The sequence below is a fragment of the Quercus robur genome, chromosome 1, assembly GCF_932294415.1.
Source record: "Quercus robur chromosome 1, dhQueRobu3.1, whole genome shotgun sequence".
NCBI lineage: Eukaryota > Viridiplantae > Streptophyta > Magnoliopsida > Fagales > Fagaceae > Quercus > Quercus robur.
In genome coordinates, this window is record NC_065534.1 from 25,440,469 (window position 1) to 25,462,701 (window position 22,233).

At 35.4% G+C, this 22,233-nt stretch overlaps 2 protein-coding genes across 2 annotated transcripts; both read left to right on the forward strand.

The window, feature by feature from the left end:
• Positions 1-1,498: 1,498 nt before the first annotated feature.
• LOC126727180 (superoxide dismutase [Mn], mitochondrial-like) lies at positions 1,499-7,629 on the forward strand. Its single transcript, XM_050432730.1, has 6 exons — positions 1,499-4,661; positions 5,040-5,086; positions 5,215-5,340; positions 5,451-5,507; positions 6,531-6,608; positions 7,337-7,629. The coding sequence occupies exons 1-6, from the start codon at positions 4,382-4,384 to the stop codon at positions 7,427-7,429; spliced, it is 681 nt and encodes a 226-aa protein (XP_050288687.1). The 5' UTR covers positions 1,499-4,381; the 3' UTR covers positions 7,430-7,629.
• A 12,198-nt stretch (positions 7,630-19,827) lies between these two features.
• On the forward strand, positions 19,828-22,194 carry LOC126727189 (40S ribosomal protein S26-3-like). The gene is made up of 4 exons (XM_050432740.1): positions 19,828-20,046; positions 20,137-20,221; positions 20,312-20,442; positions 21,854-22,194. The coding sequence occupies exons 1-4, from the start codon at positions 19,951-19,953 to the stop codon at positions 21,926-21,928; spliced, it is 387 nt and encodes a 128-aa protein (XP_050288697.1). The 5' UTR covers positions 19,828-19,950; the 3' UTR covers positions 21,929-22,194.
• The last annotated feature ends 39 nt before the right edge of the window (positions 22,195-22,233 follow it).

The window sequence follows — 22,233 nt, forward strand, 5'->3', positions numbered from 1 at the left end:
AAAGAAAAAAATTATATTGATAATAACGACAATAAAAAAATACGCAAATACATAAAATTTACAATTGCCTTCTACGTGGTTTTCTTATCAAATATTTGTCCATAATTCTAGCAAAAGAATAAAAATTAAATTATAAGTTCATTTGAAATATTAATAAAATTATTAATTATTGTTGTTTAGTTGTTTTATTAATTTGTTTGTCTTTTATAAACTATAATTTGTTATATTGTTGTTTCATTAATTATAAAATTATTAATTATTATTTAGCCTAATATAATTTAATTTGCTTGTCTTTTATAATGTATTGGTTTATTAAATTATTAATTATTGTTTGTTAGTTGCTTCCCCCAATTAAAATTTTATTGTTTATTTTTTTACTCACCAATATTAATTAATAACAATCTGTTACTTAAAATTTATTATGAAATATTGTGAAAATATTGTGGTAACATTTATCAATTGTGATTTTCTATTCTTTTTATTATTTTTCCTTTCTTTCCTTGCATCCTTACGTTTCTTTTTTTTTTTTTTTTTTTTTTCTCCTCCACACATGTATCCCCATCCCCACTCCTCTCATCTTGTTTTTATTTTTCTAGAACTCCTCCTCCACACAACGTGTCCTCTCTACTTTTATTTTTCTTTCTTCATCTCTAGCTCTCTCTTTCTCTTTCTCTTTCTCTCATACCCTCACCCTATCACAAACACATTACCGGCGGAGAACAAAGCCAGGAGTTAAAGCTATGATGTTGAAGATGGTAGTGGCGGAATTTAAAGCTTGCTTCGCCCAAGAAAAGTGTGAACAAGAAACGCTACAATGTTCTCTACTTGTAGAGAAGCAGTGTAGCAATTCTAAAACAAAAAGGGAGATGGAGAAGCTGTTGGAGTGAGTTTTTGGGATGTTTTCTCTCTAAAATTGGCTTTAAAGAAGCCATTGGAGATTCTTCTAGGTTAGGTTGTAATCGCTTATATTGGGTTTTGGCTTTTTATTTTTTTTGAGAATCCATGAGTTTGCTACCATGTTGGGTTTGCTTTACCTTGTTTTTTTTTTTTCTTTAGATTGGGTTTGTAATCTGTTGTTTAGGATTGATGTTGGGCTTTTTTTCCTGATGGGCTTGCTCTGTTACAAATTTTTTTTGGGCTTTTTTTTTTTTTTTTTTTGGTTGAAAGTAGAACAAATAATTATTTATTTATTTATTTGAGGGTGTTCCTAATTTTTTTTAAAGGGTAAAAAAATAATTTTTTTAATTATTATTATTATTATTTATTATTTATATTTTTTTTTCAGGTCAGGGTGTTCTTGGGAACACCCTGAACTAAATGTGGTGCCGCTACTGCTAGTGACAGCCAATTTCGTCATTAAAATTGAAGGATTCAGTCGTGGATTATCATTTAAACATCTATCATTTGTTGTTTATTTATCTGTTATTTGTTTTGAGTCTTTGAATAATAAGGAAAATTATCCTTATTAGTTAAAAAAGTCTTTGGGTAGGAGTTTATAATTATAGGCAAAATGCTTAGGTTGATCAGTTGTTTTTTTCAGTTTGCAGTCTATAACTCTATAAATGACACAATGCTTTGCAAAATAATATCAATGAAAAAATTATAATACACATTAGTCTTTTGGGAGGTCTGATTTTTCGCTTTGCCAAGAAAGTTATAGGTCGTAACAAATTATTCATATATTTTTAACGTAATAGAGGCATGTCTGCCATTATCTTCAGAAATGTCCAAGAAACCTTGGCACATCTCAGCCTGCATTAGCACGCTTTGAATTTTATGCTCCACATGTCCATTGAATATGAAGGAATTGACAAGCATTATGTATCCCACCAAACCCAAATCACGAGCAAGTTAATTGGAGTCATTGGTCTCCCTATAGAGAAGACTGAGTAGTGAAAGGAAACATCTAGCCATATGTGATAGTAGTCAAAATATAAGATATTGGGTATAATTTGATTTCTAACAAGTTAATTGGAGTCATTGGTCTCCCTATTGAGAAGACTGAGTAGTGAAAGAAAACGTCTGGCCATATGTGATAGTAGTCAAAATCTAAGATATTGGATATAATTTGATTTCTAAAGTCGATCTAAATATTTTTGAAACCAATCACACAATTGGCAAAGAAATATATAAAGAAAAATAGCCAATACCTACTGCTGCATGCTCCTTTAATTACTGTAGTTTGTCAATTAAATTAACCTAAAGAACACTCATTGTGAGATTAATTTAGGCCATTTACACAACCCAGAAGACAATTAATCATGCAATAAAAAGCCTAAGCAAAGATTCAATAGACTTTAGGATCCATTTGGTTGGAGGAGTGGAAAAATGAGAGGAGGGAAAATTAGTGGGAGGATGGAAAAGTGAGAAGATAGAAAATAATTGGTTTTTCCTTATGTGTGTTTGGTTGGAGGGGTGGAAAACTTATTTGTTTGGTTGGAAAGAAAAATTGGAGGATGGAAAATGTAGTTTATATAAATAGGAATATAATAGTGGGAAAGTGAGAGGGGTAGGTGAGTGTAATAAAGTAGGAGTATTTGTGTAAAATGCATTTCTCATCACTTTTCCTTCCTCATTTTCCTCCCAATTTGGGAGGATAAAAAAAGTGGGCTCAGGAGGGAAAACTTTCTCCCCTATTTTCTGTCTCTCCTATTTTCTTTTCTCAACCAAACAATAGAAAACAACATTTTCTATCCTATTTTCCTCTCTTTATTTTTCATTGTCCCTATTTTCACCCCAACCAAACACAACCTAAGGCAAGTGACAACCAAAGAAATACTCCGACCAAGCTGGAAGGGATCCAGATGCTCTCCTCTCTTCCCCTAACTGGAAGGCCATTAAAGCGGGATTCACTATTTTCTCTAGTGGAATCTGCTGGTGTGTAGGGACTGGAGCAAGGACTAAAGTTTGGCTAGATAGGTGGCTGAAGGGAGAATCCCTAAGAGAAATGATTTAGGGGCCTCTAAGCTTAAGGGATAACTCACTTACTGTTGAAGAGTTAAGAGATGTGGGTGGCTGGAAATGGGATTTAATATCCTTTGAATTGCCAGATACCATTAAGAATAAAATTAAAGCTCTTCCTTGGCAGGAATTTGGATTCTCTTATGTGGAAATTTACTAGAGATGGGGAGTTCTCCACAAATTCAGCCTACTTACTAAGCATTGAGAATGAGCCCACTGGAGTCCCTTTTATGGGACAATGGATATGGAAAATTGATATATTGCCCAAAATTATTATGTTTCTTTGGTTGTGTTTCCACAATAGTGTTCCTGTTAAGAGTATTCTAGCAGCAAGGGGTATATATTGTGATGGCAAGTGTCCTATCTGCAGGTCCCATGATGAATCCATTATTCATCTTCTCCGTGACTGCGAGTTAACTCACAATTATTGGAGAAGTATTGAGGTCTCTCCAGACTGTGTTAACACTTTCACTGGTAGTTAAGAGGGTTGGCTGCACTCAAATAGTGTGAATACTGTTCTACACAGATCTGGTATTCCATGGAGCACGGTCTTTTTATTCACTATTTGGGCTGTTTGGAAAAATAGAAACAAGATTGTGTTTGACAATTCTATTCCCAACCCGAAACTGCCTAATGATTGTATTAATCAAGCTAGAGAGTACCACTTTTGTGTGAGTAAAGGAAAGAAAACTAATGCAAAGATTGTAATACCTGTTGGTTGTAATAAGCCAAGAGAGGGATGGTACAAACTTAATTCAGATGGTGCATCATTTGGAAATCCGGGTAAGGCAGGGGGTGGTGGGATCATTAGAGATAGTCAAGGAGCATGGTTAAGGGCTATGCAAGATCAATTGGCTTTACCTCAAGCATCATGGCTGAACTATGGGCTTTGAGAGATGGGTTGAGACTTACGGAGCACCTTGGAATTTGGCAACTGGAAGTAGAACTAGATGTTGTGGTGATTGTTGGGCTGCTAAACTCAAAAAAGAATCCTAACTCAGCTTATGCTCCTCTGTTATTTGATTGCAGATACCTCCTGGACAAGTTTCCTCAAGTGCGGGTGGTTCACGTGTTTAGAGAAGCCAATAAATGTGCGGATTGGCTGGCAAAATGGGACTGTTCTATGCAGGAGGACTTTGCTTCCTTTGATTTTCCTTTCACTGCTGAACTAGAAACTTTATTAGCTAAGAACAGTAATGGTTTGTACTATTATAGACTTGTTGCTGCCGGTATGGCTTCTGTTGATGTGTAGTTTTTTCTTTTGTGTTTAATAATATTTCCCTTTTACCAAAAAAAAAAAAAAAAAAAAGACTCGTACGAGGTATCACTCCACTGCTACTTTAGGTTCCTTGGAGTTGGTATAGTTTGTTTAGTTGTTACACTTCACACAAGCAGAGAGAGAGAGAGAGAGAGATTCTGGATGGCTCTTCGAAGTGTGAGCAGAAAATCCCTATCTCTAAGGCTAGCGGTTGGCCACGTTCGTGGGTTGCAGAGCTTCTCGCTGCCAGAGCTGCCTTACGACTATGGTGCTCTGGAGCCAGTGATTAGCGGAGAGATCATGCAACTCCACCATCAGAAGCACCACCAGACCTACATCACCAACTACAACAAGGCGCTCGAGCAGCTGGACCAGGCCCTCGCCAAGGCCGATTCCTCTTCCATCGTCCAATTGCAGAGCGCCATCAAATTCAACGGCGGAGGTTTCACTCTCTCTCTCTTCTTCTCTCATGGCATGAAGGTTGTTGGAATTCATTTCATTCATTGATGATCAAATTAAGAAAGAATCTCTGATACGTTCAATTTAACTCAGGAAGCTTCTTTATAGATAAAAACAGAGCAAGTATATTAGACATTCTTTTGAGGGGACCTCCAAATTCCAAATCCAAAGTACATTTCCTCTGCTTTTGTTTCTCAAAAATTGAATCCACTGCCAATACAAATGTTTCATGTAATTTGTGGCAATCCCCACCTCAACCAAAAGTTTGAAAAGTTAAAATATGAAAAAGTCAAGTGCCTATGAGCCTAGGCTCAAATGACACTTCTTTGTTTAACCAGTAACTAATACTTTCCTGTACCAGGTCATATAAATCACTCGATTTTTTGGAAGAATCTTGCACCCATTAAAGTAAGTTTTTTTTTTTTTTTTTTCTTTTTTCTTTTTTCTGGGTTTCTTGTGCAAGCTCTTGATTATTTATAGTTTCGTTAAATGTCATCCTTTTTAGGACTTTGATCACATTCTGAATGTTATGGCAGGAAGGAGGTGGCGAACCTCCAAAGGCTTCCCTAGGCTGGGCCATTGACACACAGTTTGGCTCTCTTGAAACATTAATTCAAAGAATCAATGCGGAAGGTGCGGCTTTGCAAGGCTCTGGATGGGTGGTGAGTTTCTGAAGCTTCTTTGAGCAGTTGTGTTAATTCCATGAGTTTCTTTGAATGGATATCAGAACTCTATTACTTAATAGCTATGCGTTTATTTGAAATCTTGACAGTGGCTTGCTCTGGATAAAGAGCTGAAGAAGCTTTATGTTCAAACCACTGCAAATCAGGTATGGTGATCAGAGCTTTACTATTTTTAAGTCACTAGAGACCATTCAGCCTTCTGATTGGCGTAAACCAGCCTGATTTTTGTAACTGAGATATTCATACTGTCTGTAAGATTGTTTTATCTAGACAAGGTTCATTGTATTGTCCTCAATAAAATTGAATGCCTCTCTGGGCTGGCGATAACAATGTTTGCTTCTGTTTTAAAGTAAAAAATGTTTGTGCATGGGTGGTTGATGCTTCTTGTAGTTGAAATTTTATGCACATTTTCCCTAGTGTGAAGGTACTATCAAATTACTAGTTCAATGGTTCAACCTTAATCGTTTGTTTTAGGATTTGCAACAATAAAATAACAAAAAAATTAGGTGGTATGAAGTTTACTGGATAAAGTATAAAACATAAAAATGATCTGTTTCCATTATTGTTTTCATTGTGGGAAATTCCTAAACAATAAAACCAATGGTATTTGGATCAAATTGCATCTCCTCCCTTAGAAACAAGGACTGGAGGCTGAGTGAGATCACAAGTTTGATGCCATATGGGTGTGTGATTGCATTAACCTATATTTAGGGGGGGGGGTGGGGGAATCTAAGGATATGTTGTGGACAGAGGGAGATGAGGTGAGAGGAGTATATTCTGGTCATCTTCCCCTCTCCTTTGCTCTTCTTTTCCTCGCTCCAAACTTAGGATAAAATTGCTGTGAAAAATTGATTGCTTTTATTAGTTAATTTAGGAACTTTGTCTTCTGCAGTTGCTAGTATCTCCTACAGTTTATTTAATGTGGACATTGTAGTGTATCTTGTTGATAACTGTGAGGGTGCTCTCAACTTTGTAATAAAATGATAGATTTTTTGTTTGTTGAAAGTATTTTCTTGATGGTAGTCTTACTTTTTGAAGACTTTAAGATGCTCCAGAATTTTTTATTTTTTAAAATCTTGTTTATTTTATATTTTACATGTCTAGAATTCATTCTCTTTTTTCCTTGATAAATGACATCTGAAATTTTTTCTAACATAAATTTTTTATAGGATCCACTTGTAACTAAAGGATCAGCTTTGGTTCCATTGTTTGGCATAGATGTTTGGGAGCACGCATACTACTTACAGGTGAATTTACTGTTTTTGGTTTAATTATATGCAAGTGATAGATTGAATTTGGTTGTTTTCATAATTACAGGATAATTCCCAGGCATCCAATTACATGGTATCTTTGAAATTTCTTAAATGATTTCAAATTTTACCCAGTGGAAGTTCATTATAATATTGTATACAGAGAGAGAGAGAGAGAGAGAGAGAGAGAGAGAGAGAGAGAAATTCTTGAATGATGTAGTTGCAGGAAAAGCAAACTCTCTAAAGGATATTGAGGGCGCTTGCATTTGGATAAATGAAACTGCCATTATGATAGGTCCACATGAAATTTCACTATATTGTTCATGAAGTCTGACCTTATTTGACCTAGAGCTGAATAATGGCACACGACTTTGGTCTGGGAATTAAACCTTATGAGTATGTCAAAAGGGCACCTCATCTAGGTTTATTAGAGACCTGCGCTGCTGTGAATGGATATTCAGTTGGGGAAGGGTGCCCTGCCATAATCATCCCAATCCATCCAAACCTGGTTGCCTTTTCATATTGTCTATTGTTTCAAATGTAGTTTTCTTTTTGCCCATAATGTGGCATTGATGATTAATGCTTCTTCCTACACCTGTCACGCTTCCTCTGAATATATTAAGCAGCCTTCTAAAGCCATCTTGGAAGTAAAATATAAAATGATCTGCAGTTTTCTCCCTTGACATTGTTTGTAACTTGCAATTAAAATTGCTGTCCTTGTGCAGTACAAAAATGTGAAAGCAGATTATCTGAAGAACATATGGAAGGTTATAAACTGGAAATATGTGAGTGAAGTTTATGAGAAAGAGAATCCTTGAGACAATAAGAGCATATTTCTGTGAATAGGTTTTTACCGAATGCAGGGTCTGACGATGTTTCTGTAAGAAAAATAAACGTCAGTGAAAATGGGAGTTGGGAAGTTTGTAATGAGAGTTGCTGTCTTTTGGTAATCTTTCCAAGTATCGGATGATTTGCCTGTCATAACTCATAAGATTTACTTTCTTTTGGTTTTGCTTGTTGTCTAATCTTCTTTTCCAAATTAGGTGGCCCTTTCTTATGATTGTTTGATATTATTGTATGAAACATTGCTAGAGAGGAACCAGACCCATGCCAAATGACGTTCTGATACCAAAAGTTGATGCAGTACAAAATTCTCAAATGAATTTAAGAATAGAAAAGCCTTAAAAAAGGGGGATAAACTTATAATTTACTAGCATTTTTTTATGGTTGCTTGGAATCATTACCAAGCTAGAAAAAGAAAACAAGCCTAGAAATAAGCACTTTGGATTACTTGGAATCAAACTCAAGTTATTAGGAGAACAACAATTCTAAGACCACGCAATTGTCACAACTTGCTTGAGTGTCAACCGGTGATTGGATTGTTTTTCATCAGGTATTGACAGTGGTCTCGAGTGTAAATCCAATCACAAGTTTAACACTCAGGAAAATTGTGACAAATAGTTGTGGCAGTGTGGTCCTAGAATTCTTGTTAGAAGAATGCTAGCAGAAATTTTATTAACCAATGAAGCATTAAATACTGAACTTCAACTTCTTTAGATTCTATCAAAGGAAGAAAAGGAAATAAAAAACAAATACTTCCTTACCAAACAAAAGTAAATAAGTTATAAACCTATAGGAAGGAAATAACTTCCTTCTTTTTTTTTTTTTTTTTTTTTGGGGAAGGAAATAGCTTTTAATCATTTACAAAATGAATTCTTAAATTAAATAAGATCTAATATATATAAATAAGGCCCAATTGGTAGTAGGCCTCCATGGTCCATCCATGTGAACGGGGTCTGTATATGGTGTCCACATGAACACCATATAATTTTAACCGCTAAATTTTGATCTTTTAAAGAAGAATTTATTGTTAACGCAAAATTTCAACTTTAGGACTCAAATAGTTGAAATTGATTCACAAATGTAACTTATATTAACAAGGGGAGTGTCTATTAAAAACACTTGCACACATTGTATACACACTCCCCAAAAATAAGGAAAATTGTGACTTCAAGTCACTATTTTGAAGTTCCAATTTTCTCTTGTTTTTGGAAAGTATGGGTACTGTGTGTATCGAGTGATGTGTACTAGACATTTTCCTATTAATTAATGGCACGGTAGTTGTTAAGGTTAAAATAATGTGAGTCTTATTTAATAAAAAAAATTGGATAAATGAGAGAAGGGATATACGAAATACGGTTAGCAAAAAGAGTTTTTTTTCTTTGGACAAAATTGCCCTCTTAAAGAAGACATGGCTTGGCAAGAAGAATTTTTCTTTTTTGGACAAAATTACTCTCTTAGCACATTTCCCTCCATTTCACTTTTTATTTCCCACTAAATCTTATTTTACCAATATTTTACTATCCACTTTCTTTTACTTTACCAATATCAAACTCAATTTCTTCCCTTTTACCAATATCAAAGAGAAGAAGAGATAAAGAAATCTTAATAAAGAGAAGAAGAGATAAAGAAATCTTGATAAAGGATTGAGAAATTATTAAACAATGTACCACTATTGTATTTTATTTGATTCATAGTTATTTTTTAAAAATAGGTTAAAATTAATATGATGTTAATTTTTATTTTTAATAAATATATATTATAGCACTAATGGATGGGAATGTAGTCGCAAGTGAGACTCAATACTTTGCTCTAAAAGATTGTTTTGACTTAAATGAACCACTTCAAGAAGTTATTATAATTTCATTTTATTTATGATTTACATTTCATTTATCATAGAACATGATGTTTATTTTTTAAACTCTTGTTTAATATAGTACCAAAATTAATATGATGTTAATTTTTATTTCTAATACATTTATATTATAGCATCAATGGATGAGAATGTAGTTGCAAGTGAAACTTGCTACTTTACTCAAAAAAATTGTTTTGACTTAAATGAACCAATTCAAGAAGGTATTGTAATTTTATTTTGTTTGTAATTTACATTTCATTTATCATAGAATATGATGTTTATATTTTAAACTCTTGTTTTAATATAGCACCAATGAATGACAATGTAGATGCAAGTGAGACTCATCAATTTGTTTCAATGAATTGTTTTGACTTAAATGAATTGTCTCAAGAAGGTATTACTATTTTCATTTTATTTGTAATATATAATTCATTTATCATATAATATGATGTTGATTGTTTTTTTAATTTTTGTTTTAATATAGCACAAGTTGATGATTATTTGATTGTAGGTGAGGTTCATGGAAGTGTTTTGAAGAATTGTATTGAATTAAATGAGCTTCCAAATGATGGAAAAAAAAAAAAAAAAAAAACTTATGGAGAGAAAATAATTGATTGGAATGAATGTCCAATAGATGAAGTGGGAGTTATTGAAGAACATAAAGATATAAATTCAATAGAAAATGAGTTTGAGCCTTTTGTTGGTCAATTTTTTCCTAGTGAAGAATAAGCTTTCATTTTCTATAGAAATTATGCAAATCGATATGGTTTTACAATTCGAAAATGTCGTATTGAGAAAAAAAAAAAAGGAGAAATAGCAAGATGTGATTTCTTTTGTTATCAACAAGGTAAACAACCACTAAAAATAGTGGATCTATCTAAGTATCATTTTACGAAAGTCATTTGATATATTTCCTTGAGAATGGCATGTCACTAAGTTTGTTGTAGACCACAATCATGATTTGTTCTCCCATTCGGAAGTGCGATTTCTTCCAGCCAATTGAGTTATCACTATAGATGATGAAAACACATTTTCTTGTTGAAAGAAGTTGCACTTTTCAATTAGAGAAGTAATGCGTGTTATGGATATTAAGAGGCATTTGAAACATGGACAACTTCTATTTTTTTAAAGGGATGTTCATAATCTTTATGTGAAAATGAGAAGGAAGAATGCAAAGAATGATGTCATGGATCTTCTACAATTTTGCAAAGTTGTTAAAGAAGAGAATTCTAGGTTTCAATATGCATTTACAACCGATGAAGAAAATAGATTGGAATATATTATTTGGTCACCTACTAATTATTTTGATTGGTACAAAAAATATGAAGATGTGGTTGTTTTTTATACTACTTATAAAGTGAATGCTTATGATATGCCTTTTGATATTTTTGTTGGTATCAATAATAATGGAAAGACAATTCTCTTTAGTTGTACACTTCTTCAAAATGAAACAACAAGTGTCTTTTGATGGTTAATGAGGGTACATTCTTTGTCTCATAAATTTGTGCAATTATTTTTAAACTTTATTTGATTAATTAGTAGAATAGTAACCAATATCATTTGAAATATTTTCATGTTTTAGTAAATTTGTATTTGATTAGCAAACTTTTGCATGCTTAATGAATAATCAACCTAAGGCAATTTTGACGGACCCAGATCCATTGATTACAAAGACAATATCAAAAGAATTGCCAACTACAAAACATGCCTTTTGTATATGGCATATTACCGCTAAATTTAGCAGTTGGTTTACATCAATTCTTCATAATCAATATTTAAATTGGTACATGGACTTCTATAAGTTATATAAGTTAGAGTCATGTGAAAAGTTTGACAATCAATGGTTTCAAGTTATGACAAAATAGGATATGCTCTCTAACAAACATGTAGTTGGTTTATATCAAGTTCCACTTCCAAATATTGAACACCAAGCTGAATGGCCAATTGTAGACCATCTCTTAGAGCTCAAAACTCTGTTATAATGCTTGTAGTTAACCCAATACTCCTTGCAAACCCCTTGACCCACTCACTAGCACTGTCCCTTATCACTCCACCACCTCCAGCCCTTCCCGGATTGCCACTAGAAGCCCCATCTGTGTTCAATTTGAACCAGTTAGAAGAAGGCTTTTCCCAATGCACTTGAATGGTAGCCAATCTCCTCTGTTTGTTTATTTTCCCCACACAATAATAAAATTCCATTGCCTGGCTTATACATGTTCTGTACAAATTGATGTTTAGGGGAATATTCTCAAAAACAACCTTATTTCTATGCTTCCACAGTTCCCATACAGTAAAAGGAAATATATAGCTCCAAGGAACTGAGGATTGGTGCATTGCTTTACTCAAGCAGTTGACCCGAAGCCTATCATTAAAATCATCAGTGGCTTGAAATGAGGGAGCAACCATAGGGGGAATATTTACTTTAGACCAGAAATCACGGGCATAAATACATTCCCTTAATAGGTGCCCAATCATTTTAGGCATTCTCTTTCATAACGGACAAGAATCTTCCTCAATGATACCCCTTGAAAAAAAAGTGTTTTTCACTGGAACACTCCTATGCATACATAGCCAAAGGAAATTGATGATTTTTGGCAAAATATCAAGCTTCCAAATCCACACCCCTTGGAAAGTATTGCTTAGGATATGAGAGGAATTAGCTAAAGCATAAGCTGTCCTCGAAGAAAAATCTCCATCCTTGGAGAGTTTCCATAGAATTGAATCTTCCTTTCTCCCAAACTAAATATGTGGTATCGCCCTGATTTTATCTTTAACATCCTAAGGAAGCTCAAATGATAGAACCTCCCATCTCCACCCCTGCCCTTGCTCGAGGAGTAAATAAAAAAGGAACAAATCACTCTCATTTTGAGTTAGAGGCCCAACAATCAAATCTCGAAGTGAAACATCTCTAATCCAGCACTCTGACCAAACTTTAATTTTCCTACCATCTCCCACACTCCAACCAATACCTTTTTCAAAGGCTACCTTTATGGCCGTCCAACTGGAAGAAGCTGGAAGTTTATTAGGGTTTCTAGCTCTTCTCCTATCCAAGGAGCAATATTTATTTAGAATGACTTTGGCCCAGAGAGAGTCCATTTCTTGGTACATTCTTGAATTTAGCTTGGCAAGGAGCGCAACATTCTTTGCCCTTGCTGCCTGAATACCGAGGCCACCCTCTTCCTTTGGTTGGATGATTTTATTCCAGCCAACTAAATGCAACTTCTTCTTTTCCCTAGTTGAACCCCAAAAGAAATCCCGATTAATTTTATCTAACTTCTCACATAAATGCACTGGCAATGCTTCTCCTTGCATCACATAGTTCGGTATTGCAAACATTACCGATTTCACTAGAACAGACCTCCTAGCAAAGGACAGAAACTTTGCTTTCCATCTAGAAAGTTTGTTCATCACCCTCTCCACAACAAAATTCAATCTATTTCTTGCTGCCCCTCTATGCTTTATAGGAAACCCAAGATATTTACCAATGTTTGTCGTAGCTTGGATTCCCAGTTTAGTGCATATCTCCTCTTTGACTCCCTCTTGGACATTTGGAGAAAAATAAATCCTCGATTTCTCAAGACTCACCTTCTGTCCAGATTCCTTACAAAATTTGCTCAAAACTTCTGAAATAACCTCACATGTATGCTCCTCCACCTTAGCAAACAAGATTAAGTCATCCGCAAAAAACAAATGGGAAATATCTATGTTCCCACGGGAGGCTTTTAAAGGCTTCCAATCTCCAGCCACACACTTTTGTTCAAACAAATGTCCGAGAAACTCCATGCACAAAATAAACAAATATGGGGAAATCGGGTCCCCTTGCCTTAGTCCCCTTGTTGGAATAAAGGGGTCTAAGGAACCTCCATTAAACAAAATTGAGATCCTAGTGGATGTAACACAAACCATAATCACCTTGATTATATTCTGAGGAAAGTGGAAAGCTTGAAGAACTTTATAAATGAAACTCCACTCTAGTCGATCATAGGCTTTCTCTAAATCCACTTTGATGGCCATGTAGCCTTCCTTACCTTTCTTTCTATCCAAGGAAAAGAAGAGTTCTTGGGCAATCAAAACATTGTCAATACCCTTCCTTCCAGGCACAAAAGCAGTTTGAACAGGGGCAATAAGCTTACCAATAAAGGGTCTGATCTTGCTAACTATAATCTTGGATATAACCTTATAGACCGAGTTGCACAGACTTATTGGCCTATAATTATTTAAGGTTTCTGGACTTGAACATTTTGGAATTAGGGTGATGAGGGTATCATTGAGATATTCAGGAACAACGCTTTTCACAAAAACATCCATAACCACTTCACTAATAGATTTTCCCACCTCATGCCAAAACTGTTGATAAAACCCCGCATGCAATCCATCAACTCCTGGAGCTTTGAAAGGCTTTAGACTCCATAATCCATTTTTGACATCTTCTTCTACCACTTCTCTACCTATCCAAGCACTTTCCTCTTCTGACGGAAAATAGTAAGAGAATCTTGAGATTGGTGATTGCCAGTGAGATAGACTCAACTCAGTAGTATAAAGTTTTTCAAACCCCATCAAAATGTGTTTTTTCACTGCGTCTGTATCTATAATCCACTCCCCCACACTATTCTTTAAACATCTAATCTTATTCCTCTGTCTCCTAACCACAATTGTAATGTGGAAATAGGAAGCATTACGGTCCCCAAAGGCAGTAGCATTTATTCTGGACTTAAGAGCCCAGTATTCCTCTTCCTGAAGAAGAATGGAAGAGTATTCATCAATCAAGTATTTCTCTAATCTAATAAGAGACTCACTGGGATTGTTAGCCAAAGCTTTTTGAATCCCATTTAGTCGAGCTAAAACCCTCCTCTTCCGAGTAAAAAGGTTCCTAAAGACTTCAACATTCCATTTCTTCACCTTTCTAGTGAACTCCTCTTTGGCCAAATGCAACTGTCTTCCTTCAAGCCAAGCTTCTCTCACCACCCTAGAAAAATCCGGGTGTAACAACCACATGCTTTGAAAGCGAAACGGTCTGTTAGCCCTATCAGGATTGGGCTTACATAACTCAATTAGGATCGGGTGGTGATCCGAATATGTTATGGGTAAGTGAGTGACAACTGCTTCTGGATAAAGAACTCTCCACAATAGGTTAGCAAAACATCTATCTATTCTTTCCAAAATCAAATCCGCTAGCTGCCTTTTATTAGTCCAGGTATAGTTGGGTCTAGCAAACCCCAAATTCACAAAATTACAAGAGTCCAGTACAGCTTTAAACTCCAACGCCCTATTAATATTTATTTGGTTACCCCCAAATTTATCTTCACCACAAAGGACTTCATTAAAATCACCAATCATTAGCCAAGGCAGTGTGTGCAAGTGACCAACTTCCTCAATATTAGACCACAAAATACGTCTTTCAGCAATACGAGGACTTGCATAAATAGTTGTAAATAACCAAGAAAGGTTTGAGGCACATACCTTTACAGTAGCATGAATCTCCTGCTCCATCGAAGCCAAAAGGGAAATATCAACATCATCTTTGTTCCACAGAACCCACAAACCATTGGCATACCCGATCGTATCAGTAGTGATAAAACCATCAAAGGGTAAACCACTTATGATATCCTCAACTTTATCACCTCTTACTCTAGTCTTCGTAATTACCATGATCGAAGGGCGGTGATTCACAGTCATTTCAAAAATCCGCCTCTTAAAATCCAGGTTCAGAGCACCTTTGCAATTCCACATTAGGATATTCATTTGCACAAACTGACCAATAGGAACTTCAACTTGACTAGGATTCATTGCGGCTGCTTCCACCATACTTCATCCTAACCTCCTCAATAGTTCCTTGGAATTCTTCCATTTTGGTTTCCAGACCATCATATACTTCAGGATTCCCTTTACATCCTCCCTACAACAGATTAGCATGTCGCATATATTCACCGGAGCTAGAATATGCACTAGCTTTAGCATTGGGTGATTCCATATGTGGGCTGTTGCCATTCCCCTGAAATCCACCAACTTCCTTTCTCGGATTATCCACCCGGATTCGTCGAAGTGGGGCATCACAGATGGCCTTCTCTGCTTGCTCAATTCCTCCGTCTCCTCCCAAGACAAAACCGGTGTGTCTGTGATGAAAATCCACTAGGGGTTGGGGGTCTGACCCCATGCAGGATGGTCCAGTGGAAGAAAACCCGTTCTGATACTGGTAGGAGTGATAGGAAATATTTTCTTCCACGCCCTTCCCAATTCCTCGTTGCACCAACCCAACGTGTTCATCGGTGCCACCCTGATCTGAAGGATGGTCTTGTCGGACACTTTTACTGGTCTTCCTTGATGCCAAATCACCCACCCAGTCCGAGGTTAGAGAGCTCCTTTCCTGAAAAAAGGCTTCCATGCTCACTAGTAAGAGAAAGGTGGTGAGATGGAAATCCACCAGGGGTTGGGAGCCTGACCCCATGCAGGATGGTCTAGTGGAAGAAAACCCGCTCTGATATTGGTATGAGTGATAGGAAATATTTTCTTCCATGCCCTTCCCAGTTCCTCGTCGCACCAACCCAACATGTTTGTTGGTGCCACCTTGATCTGAAGGATGGTCTCGTCTGACACTTTTACTGGTCTTCCTTGATGCCAAATCGCCCACCCAGTTCGGAGTAGAGAGCTCCTTTCCTGAAAAAAAGGCTTCCATGCTCACTAGTAAGAGAAAGGTGGTGAGATGGAGTTTTGGGGTTTGATGTTGGATGTTGCTGTTTAAGGGATTTTGTACCCTTAATGCCCAGATTTTTTTTACTCTTGTTATTAGTACCTCGAGAAAAATTACTCCTTATGCCCTCACTTTGAAAGCTCATTATCTCCATGCCACTTCCCGAGGCTTCTTGGCGTGAATCCATGAGGTATTGCTCCTCAACGGCAACACTTTGGTTAGACACATCAAGTCTAACACGTGATTGCCCTTGTTTGCTGTGAGGAAAATCTGCTTTTGGAGATTTCAACATCACATCAACCTCCTTTTCTTCCCTATTAACCCCCTTAAAGACCATTTTACCCTTTGTGCTTACCTCATTGTCTTGACTTTCTTTAAAAGCTAACTTGGCTCGTCCATTCTGAACTAGATTCTTTTTCCTTGTTACTAACATCCAAGGCCCATAATTTTGGTCCGAAGCTTTTTCCTTAACTTTTTCTTGCTCCAGACTTTTTGATGGACTACTGTTGCGCCTTTCTTGTTGCTTTATTTGATAACAACAATTTTCTTGCTTATGCTCCAATCGTCCACAGCAAAAGCATAAAGAAGAAATTCCCTCATACAACACTTGCTGGACCATCCTACCTATACAGATTGACTTAATTAAGGCTTATCAATATATACTTGAATGCAGAGTCTTGCATAGCTTCCACTTGAGCCATTGGCCGTGTAAGAGTCTATTCTAAGAACAAACCCTATAGCACTTCCAATTTCCTTCAGTACTTCCAAATCATAGAACTCTATTGGCAACTTTGGAAATCTCACCCAAATTGCAATTGAAGTTAGGTTGTCTCCAGAAGCTTTAAAATAAGGCTCCCAAGGCTTAATGGCTAGAAAATGCTCTCCAACAAACCAAGGGCATCCTCTAAGAACATTATCATAATCATCAGGACTATGAAACTTAATGAGAAAATAGTCTTTCCCTAGATTAACACAATCCATCTTGGCAATGGGTCTCCATAAGGCATTGATTTTGAAAGTGAGATAGTTGAAACCCACAGTTTTACCAAACACTTTCACTATCAAAGCCTTAGCCCATGGTGCTCCAATACGAGCCTTTGTTTCTTTGGATAACTTAATCTCAGCCATACCTTCAACCAGTGGTTCAATTTCCGTATTAGACTCTTCTCCATCATCCCATACATTATCAAGCTTGAAAGCTTGCTCATAAGCACCTGGAATATCACCAATCAAGCTATCTTTATAACTGACCAGGCCACGGGAGGTAGAAAATTGCCTTACTTCTGAAATTTCCTTAAACTTCTTCACACTAGGACCCAATTCATCTTCCTCCTCACTCGATTTTGGTGGTTTGTTACTGTACTCTGCTTCCATGACTCTCTAGATGTTTCTAAAATTTCCTATCTCCTTTCCCACGTAAATATCATTTTTTTTTTACTCTTTTCTCTCTCTCTCTCTCTCTCTCTCTCTCTCTCTCTCTCAAACTTATCTATTTCACTTCTCATCCTTTTTCCAGATTTGTAACTCCTTCTCATCTTTTAAAATTTTTATGTTCCCCCATATGAAACTCTTGGCTCAACTTCTCTGTCCTTTAATTTTTTTTTTCACAACTTTCTTTTCTAACCTAATTTGTCTCCTCATTGATTTCCCCACCATCAACTTAGTTCGTCTCCCTCAATTCTAGTATTTAAAACCTTGATTCTAAGCCCCTCCCTTCAACGTGGCGTTGCCACTAATTTTGGCAGCATCTCAGACACTTCTTATATGTTCTTATGGTTTGTTTGCTTGTTTGTTTGTTTTGTTTTGTTTTTGTTTTTTTTGGTAAGATGTTTGGTGTTGTTTTCCTGTGAGAGACACTTGAGTTTTCAAATTTTGCCTTTTTTTTTTTAATTTTTTTTAAGGATAAACGACAAAAATATGACTAAAGGCTTGAGTTGGTGAGAGATGTGAAAAAGGGTATTTTGGTCTCTTTGTTAATTTTTCTTTCTTTCTATAAAACTAACCTGGCAGGTTATAAGGCTGGTAAAAAGACTGCCATAAAGTTGGGTATTAACGGGCACCTTATGGTGCTAGTTAACACAACCCTTAATTAATAAATGGGTATATTTCTTTGTATTTGTATTGCATTACCAAATAATCATTCATTATTGATTTAATTTCCTTGAAAAGTTTTCAATGCAAGAGTTGTGCCAATGTGCTTTTGTTTTGAACACAATATCTTCTTCTTTTTTGTTGCAAAACAGATTAAACTGCATTTACAATGGTATTATGACAAATCTCTAGTTTTGTGCATCTTATAGACTTTTCATTCTTTCCATTATTCACCTTCTTTGAATGTTCATATTTGAAGATTTGTGGATCGAAGTTCTTTGGTACTATAGGGCTTGAATTTGACATAGTTTTAATGGTTAGAGTTCTTGCAATTTCTAGAAGTGTCGAAGCTTAATTTCAACTCATTTATAAAGTGGTTGTTCTTATGCTGAAGCTTAATTTCAACTTGTTTTATAAAGTGGTTGTACTTATGTGTACTATTCTAGTTTTATTGCAATTATTCATGAATATTGCCAAAACTAGGCTTCACAACAAAATGAAATATGATTTTTTATGGATTATTAATTTCATACATTAAAAGGGAAACTACTATGAACATTTTTAAATAATCAATTATAGATGATTTTTAGTAGTTAAAAGAACATTAAGTTCCATTTTGATAATGATTGACTGTCGTTTGGAATAAACTTATTTGCCTTTTTATTGTTCTTTATTCTAAAAGTGAGTTAACATATATTTGTACTTGAAAAAAGTAAGATTTAAAAAATAATAGTACATAAACAAAATAAGTTAAAGACTAAATGAAAAAAACTCATGGGAAACCAACATTGAGTTGAGATGTATTTGAAAAACATTTATTATATGTATTTTATTTTCTCGTTCTCGAATCCTTTACGGTGGCAGAGGTGGCATGGGGGGTGGGTCATGCTTTGGTACATCAAAGATGAAATCCTAGTTTTATCAACCGGTAAAATCTCTTATCGTTAAAAAAGAGATGTAAGATTAAATCTCCGATTATATTAAAAATCAATTGATATCTTAATCTAATGATAAAGAGTAGTCATTATGGAACGAATGCCATAAGATTAAAATACTATCATATCTATAAAAAAATTATATTAATTTTTCTTGAGAAAAATTCATGTATCGACAAAGTTTGGCTACAAATTATATTAAAAAAAATTAACATGGCTATATATTTTGAAAATCCAACCGTTAAACTGCATGCTTGTTATGTTTTTAACACACAGTCAAATTTTCGTGCCAACTAGATGTTACTTGCTATTCGATCCATAAACTCATTTATTTATTTAACATAATTTAGACTACAAAAACTTGAAATTTAAACATTTGATAAATAAAATAATTATTAATTTTTGATATTTTGAAAATTTTGCGAGTATGGAGGATATAAGAAGAAAATATAATCTAATGGTGGACAATCCGTTTGTAGACAATCAGTTTACTCAAAAAAAAAAAAAAAAAAAAAGAAGTTTGTAGACAATCTTAATTTTTATTATTTTTTTGTGTGCGGAGAAACTGCCAATCTTTATCCTTCATGTTTTAATTTGAAACATGGAAAAAACTTTGGAGTGTTAATTTAGTAGTATTTTGTAATTTGTCCAAAATGATTTATTTTTATTTATCAAAAAAGAAGAGGAAGATTTATTTTAGCTAGGAAAAGCAAAATGGGTCACACTCTTGGTATACCCGACTGGATCCAGTTGAACCGTAAACGAGGCCTGGATATAACAATATAATAACCCTAAACAACCGCTATATATACTCTTCTTCCTTCTCGTTTCTCACTTCTCCTCCCAAACCCCAGTGACAAAAACCCTAGCATTTTGCATCTAAACCTCACACCAGATCTAGGGTTTGGGTCTCAAACCCAATCAATCGCCATGACCTTCAAGCGAAGAAACGGTGGCCGAAACAAGCACGGTCGTGGTCACGTCAAATTCATTCGCTGCTCTAACTGCGGCAAATGCTGCCCCAAGGTTTTCACACTTTCTCGCAATGTGTTTCGCAATTTCATATGTCTATGCGTGTGTTTGTGAATTTTATTGAATTGGGTATTGTGTGAATAGGACAAATCTATCAAGAGGTTTCTGGTGAGGAATATCGTGGAGCAAGCTGCTGTTAGAGATGTCCAGGAGGCTTGTGTTTTTGATGGTGATTATTCTATTCTAGCTCTGTGTTTTTGGGTTTTTTTCGTTGACACTGCTTAATTGATGTGTGCATTGTTTTTTTATTTATTAAAAGGGTACACTCTCCCAAAGCTTTACGTGAAGATGCAGTATTGTGTTTCATGCGCAATCCATTCTCATGTTGTGAGGGTCCGATCTCGTACAGATAGGAGGAAACGTGACCCCCCACAGCGGTTTAGACGCAGGGTATGGCTATCTTATGAATCTGTTAACTTTTGCTTTGTTGGGTTTTTGCTATTTTGTCTAGAAATTCACTGTTTGATTGTGTTGTTGTATGTGAAGTTCCCACATTGTTCTCTGAGTTTTATCATTAGTGTACAAATCGGTTTCTTTTGTTTGCATCACTAGAACTTTATGTTCATATTTGCATATTTGTTCATAGGAGAGAGAATTTTTTTTTTTTTTTTTTTTAATTATGAGAAATGTATCAATCAGCTCTATCTCAAATGACACCTCCTCTCCTTGTAATCTCAAGGGGGAGGGTGAGCACTCAATGAGCTCTAACTGATAAATTTATCAATGAGCTCATGACCCTCTAGTGCATGTGTAACCTACCAACAAGAAATCCAGAGAAAATTCCAATTGCATAAGTTTTGTTTATAAGGTGGTGCGTTAGCTGATATGTATCACCTTGCATCACATGCCTCAACATTGTCTCTTTCATGCATCGAGTGCAAAATTGATGGTTTCTGTCTAAACTTGTCTATAAATTTTGTGTGTTGATTTTGTCAACAAAGTTGAGGTGGTAGTTGCCTTGCCACTCACATGTCACATGGGCCTACTCTTGTGTGTTTGGCATGTGGAGTGCACACTGATGGCTGCTATGTGAACTTGTGCAAATAAAATTGCTACGATTTGGAATTTTACAAGTTTGTGTCCAAATCATGCATTTGATACTAGTAGTAGTTTAGTAGTGTGTTTACTGAAAAAGTCTTTGTCTGACACTTTATAATGTAAAATCACTTCAATAAAAACTTGTTTTAATTGTACCTATGTATATTGTACATTATCTGTTCCTCTATGTTAACTCCAATTAATGAACTTTGAAGCATGGACTCTGGATGATATATTATTTCAGGTCATTCATTCTACTGCCAATGGAAATGATTTACCATGTTAAATGAAATACTTTTACTATGAGCTAATTGTAATTGAAATTGATTGTTAGAGGCTGGGGTGCACAGAGTGGAATATATTTTGATTAAGGATCTATTAGGTGGATGATAAATGCTTAGAGGGAAAAGAATGTCACTTATTTGAATTTTGATCTCGATAGATCAAATCATGAGACTTAAAAAATTATTTTTCCCTTTACTCAATATCTTCTAGCTACTGAATACGTGTTAAATGTTCATCTAATTAGGTAGTGACTAGTGATAATTTTTCTCATACCAACATTCCTATTTGTTGATGTCCTTTGTCCACTTTCATGTGACATTTATATATCTCACTGCTGTATTCCTGTGTGCTTTGATGAACTCACCAGAAAACGAGTTAGATGTCTTTGAAATGGCTTGTTTAATGGAATTTTATGTTTTCTGCCCTTTTTCTTGATGCCTGTTTCATAATCTTTTTTTTTTTTTTTTTTTTATGTCAGGAGGATAACCAAAGGCCTGGTGCCCCTGGTCAAGGACCACGCCCTGCTGGAGCACCAGTTGCTGCTCGTACTTGAGAATCAGTACAATGTGCTTTGCTCTGAGGCTTTTGATATCAACAGCTGCCCATCTTTTTTGCACGTTAGCTATGAACCTATTTTTTGACTGTGATTGTGGCTTACACCTATTTTAGTATTACATGATTTCTTTGAGGCTTTGAGGGGCGACAGCTGATGCAGAACCCTTAAGTTTCTTATGGAGTAATATTGTCATTAATTATCATTAGACTTTAACTTTTTCTTCATTATAGATTGCTGCTGAAGTTCTGTTTTGATGTGCAAAATTTGTTAGTAGACTGATTGTTGGATTGCATGTTTAAAGG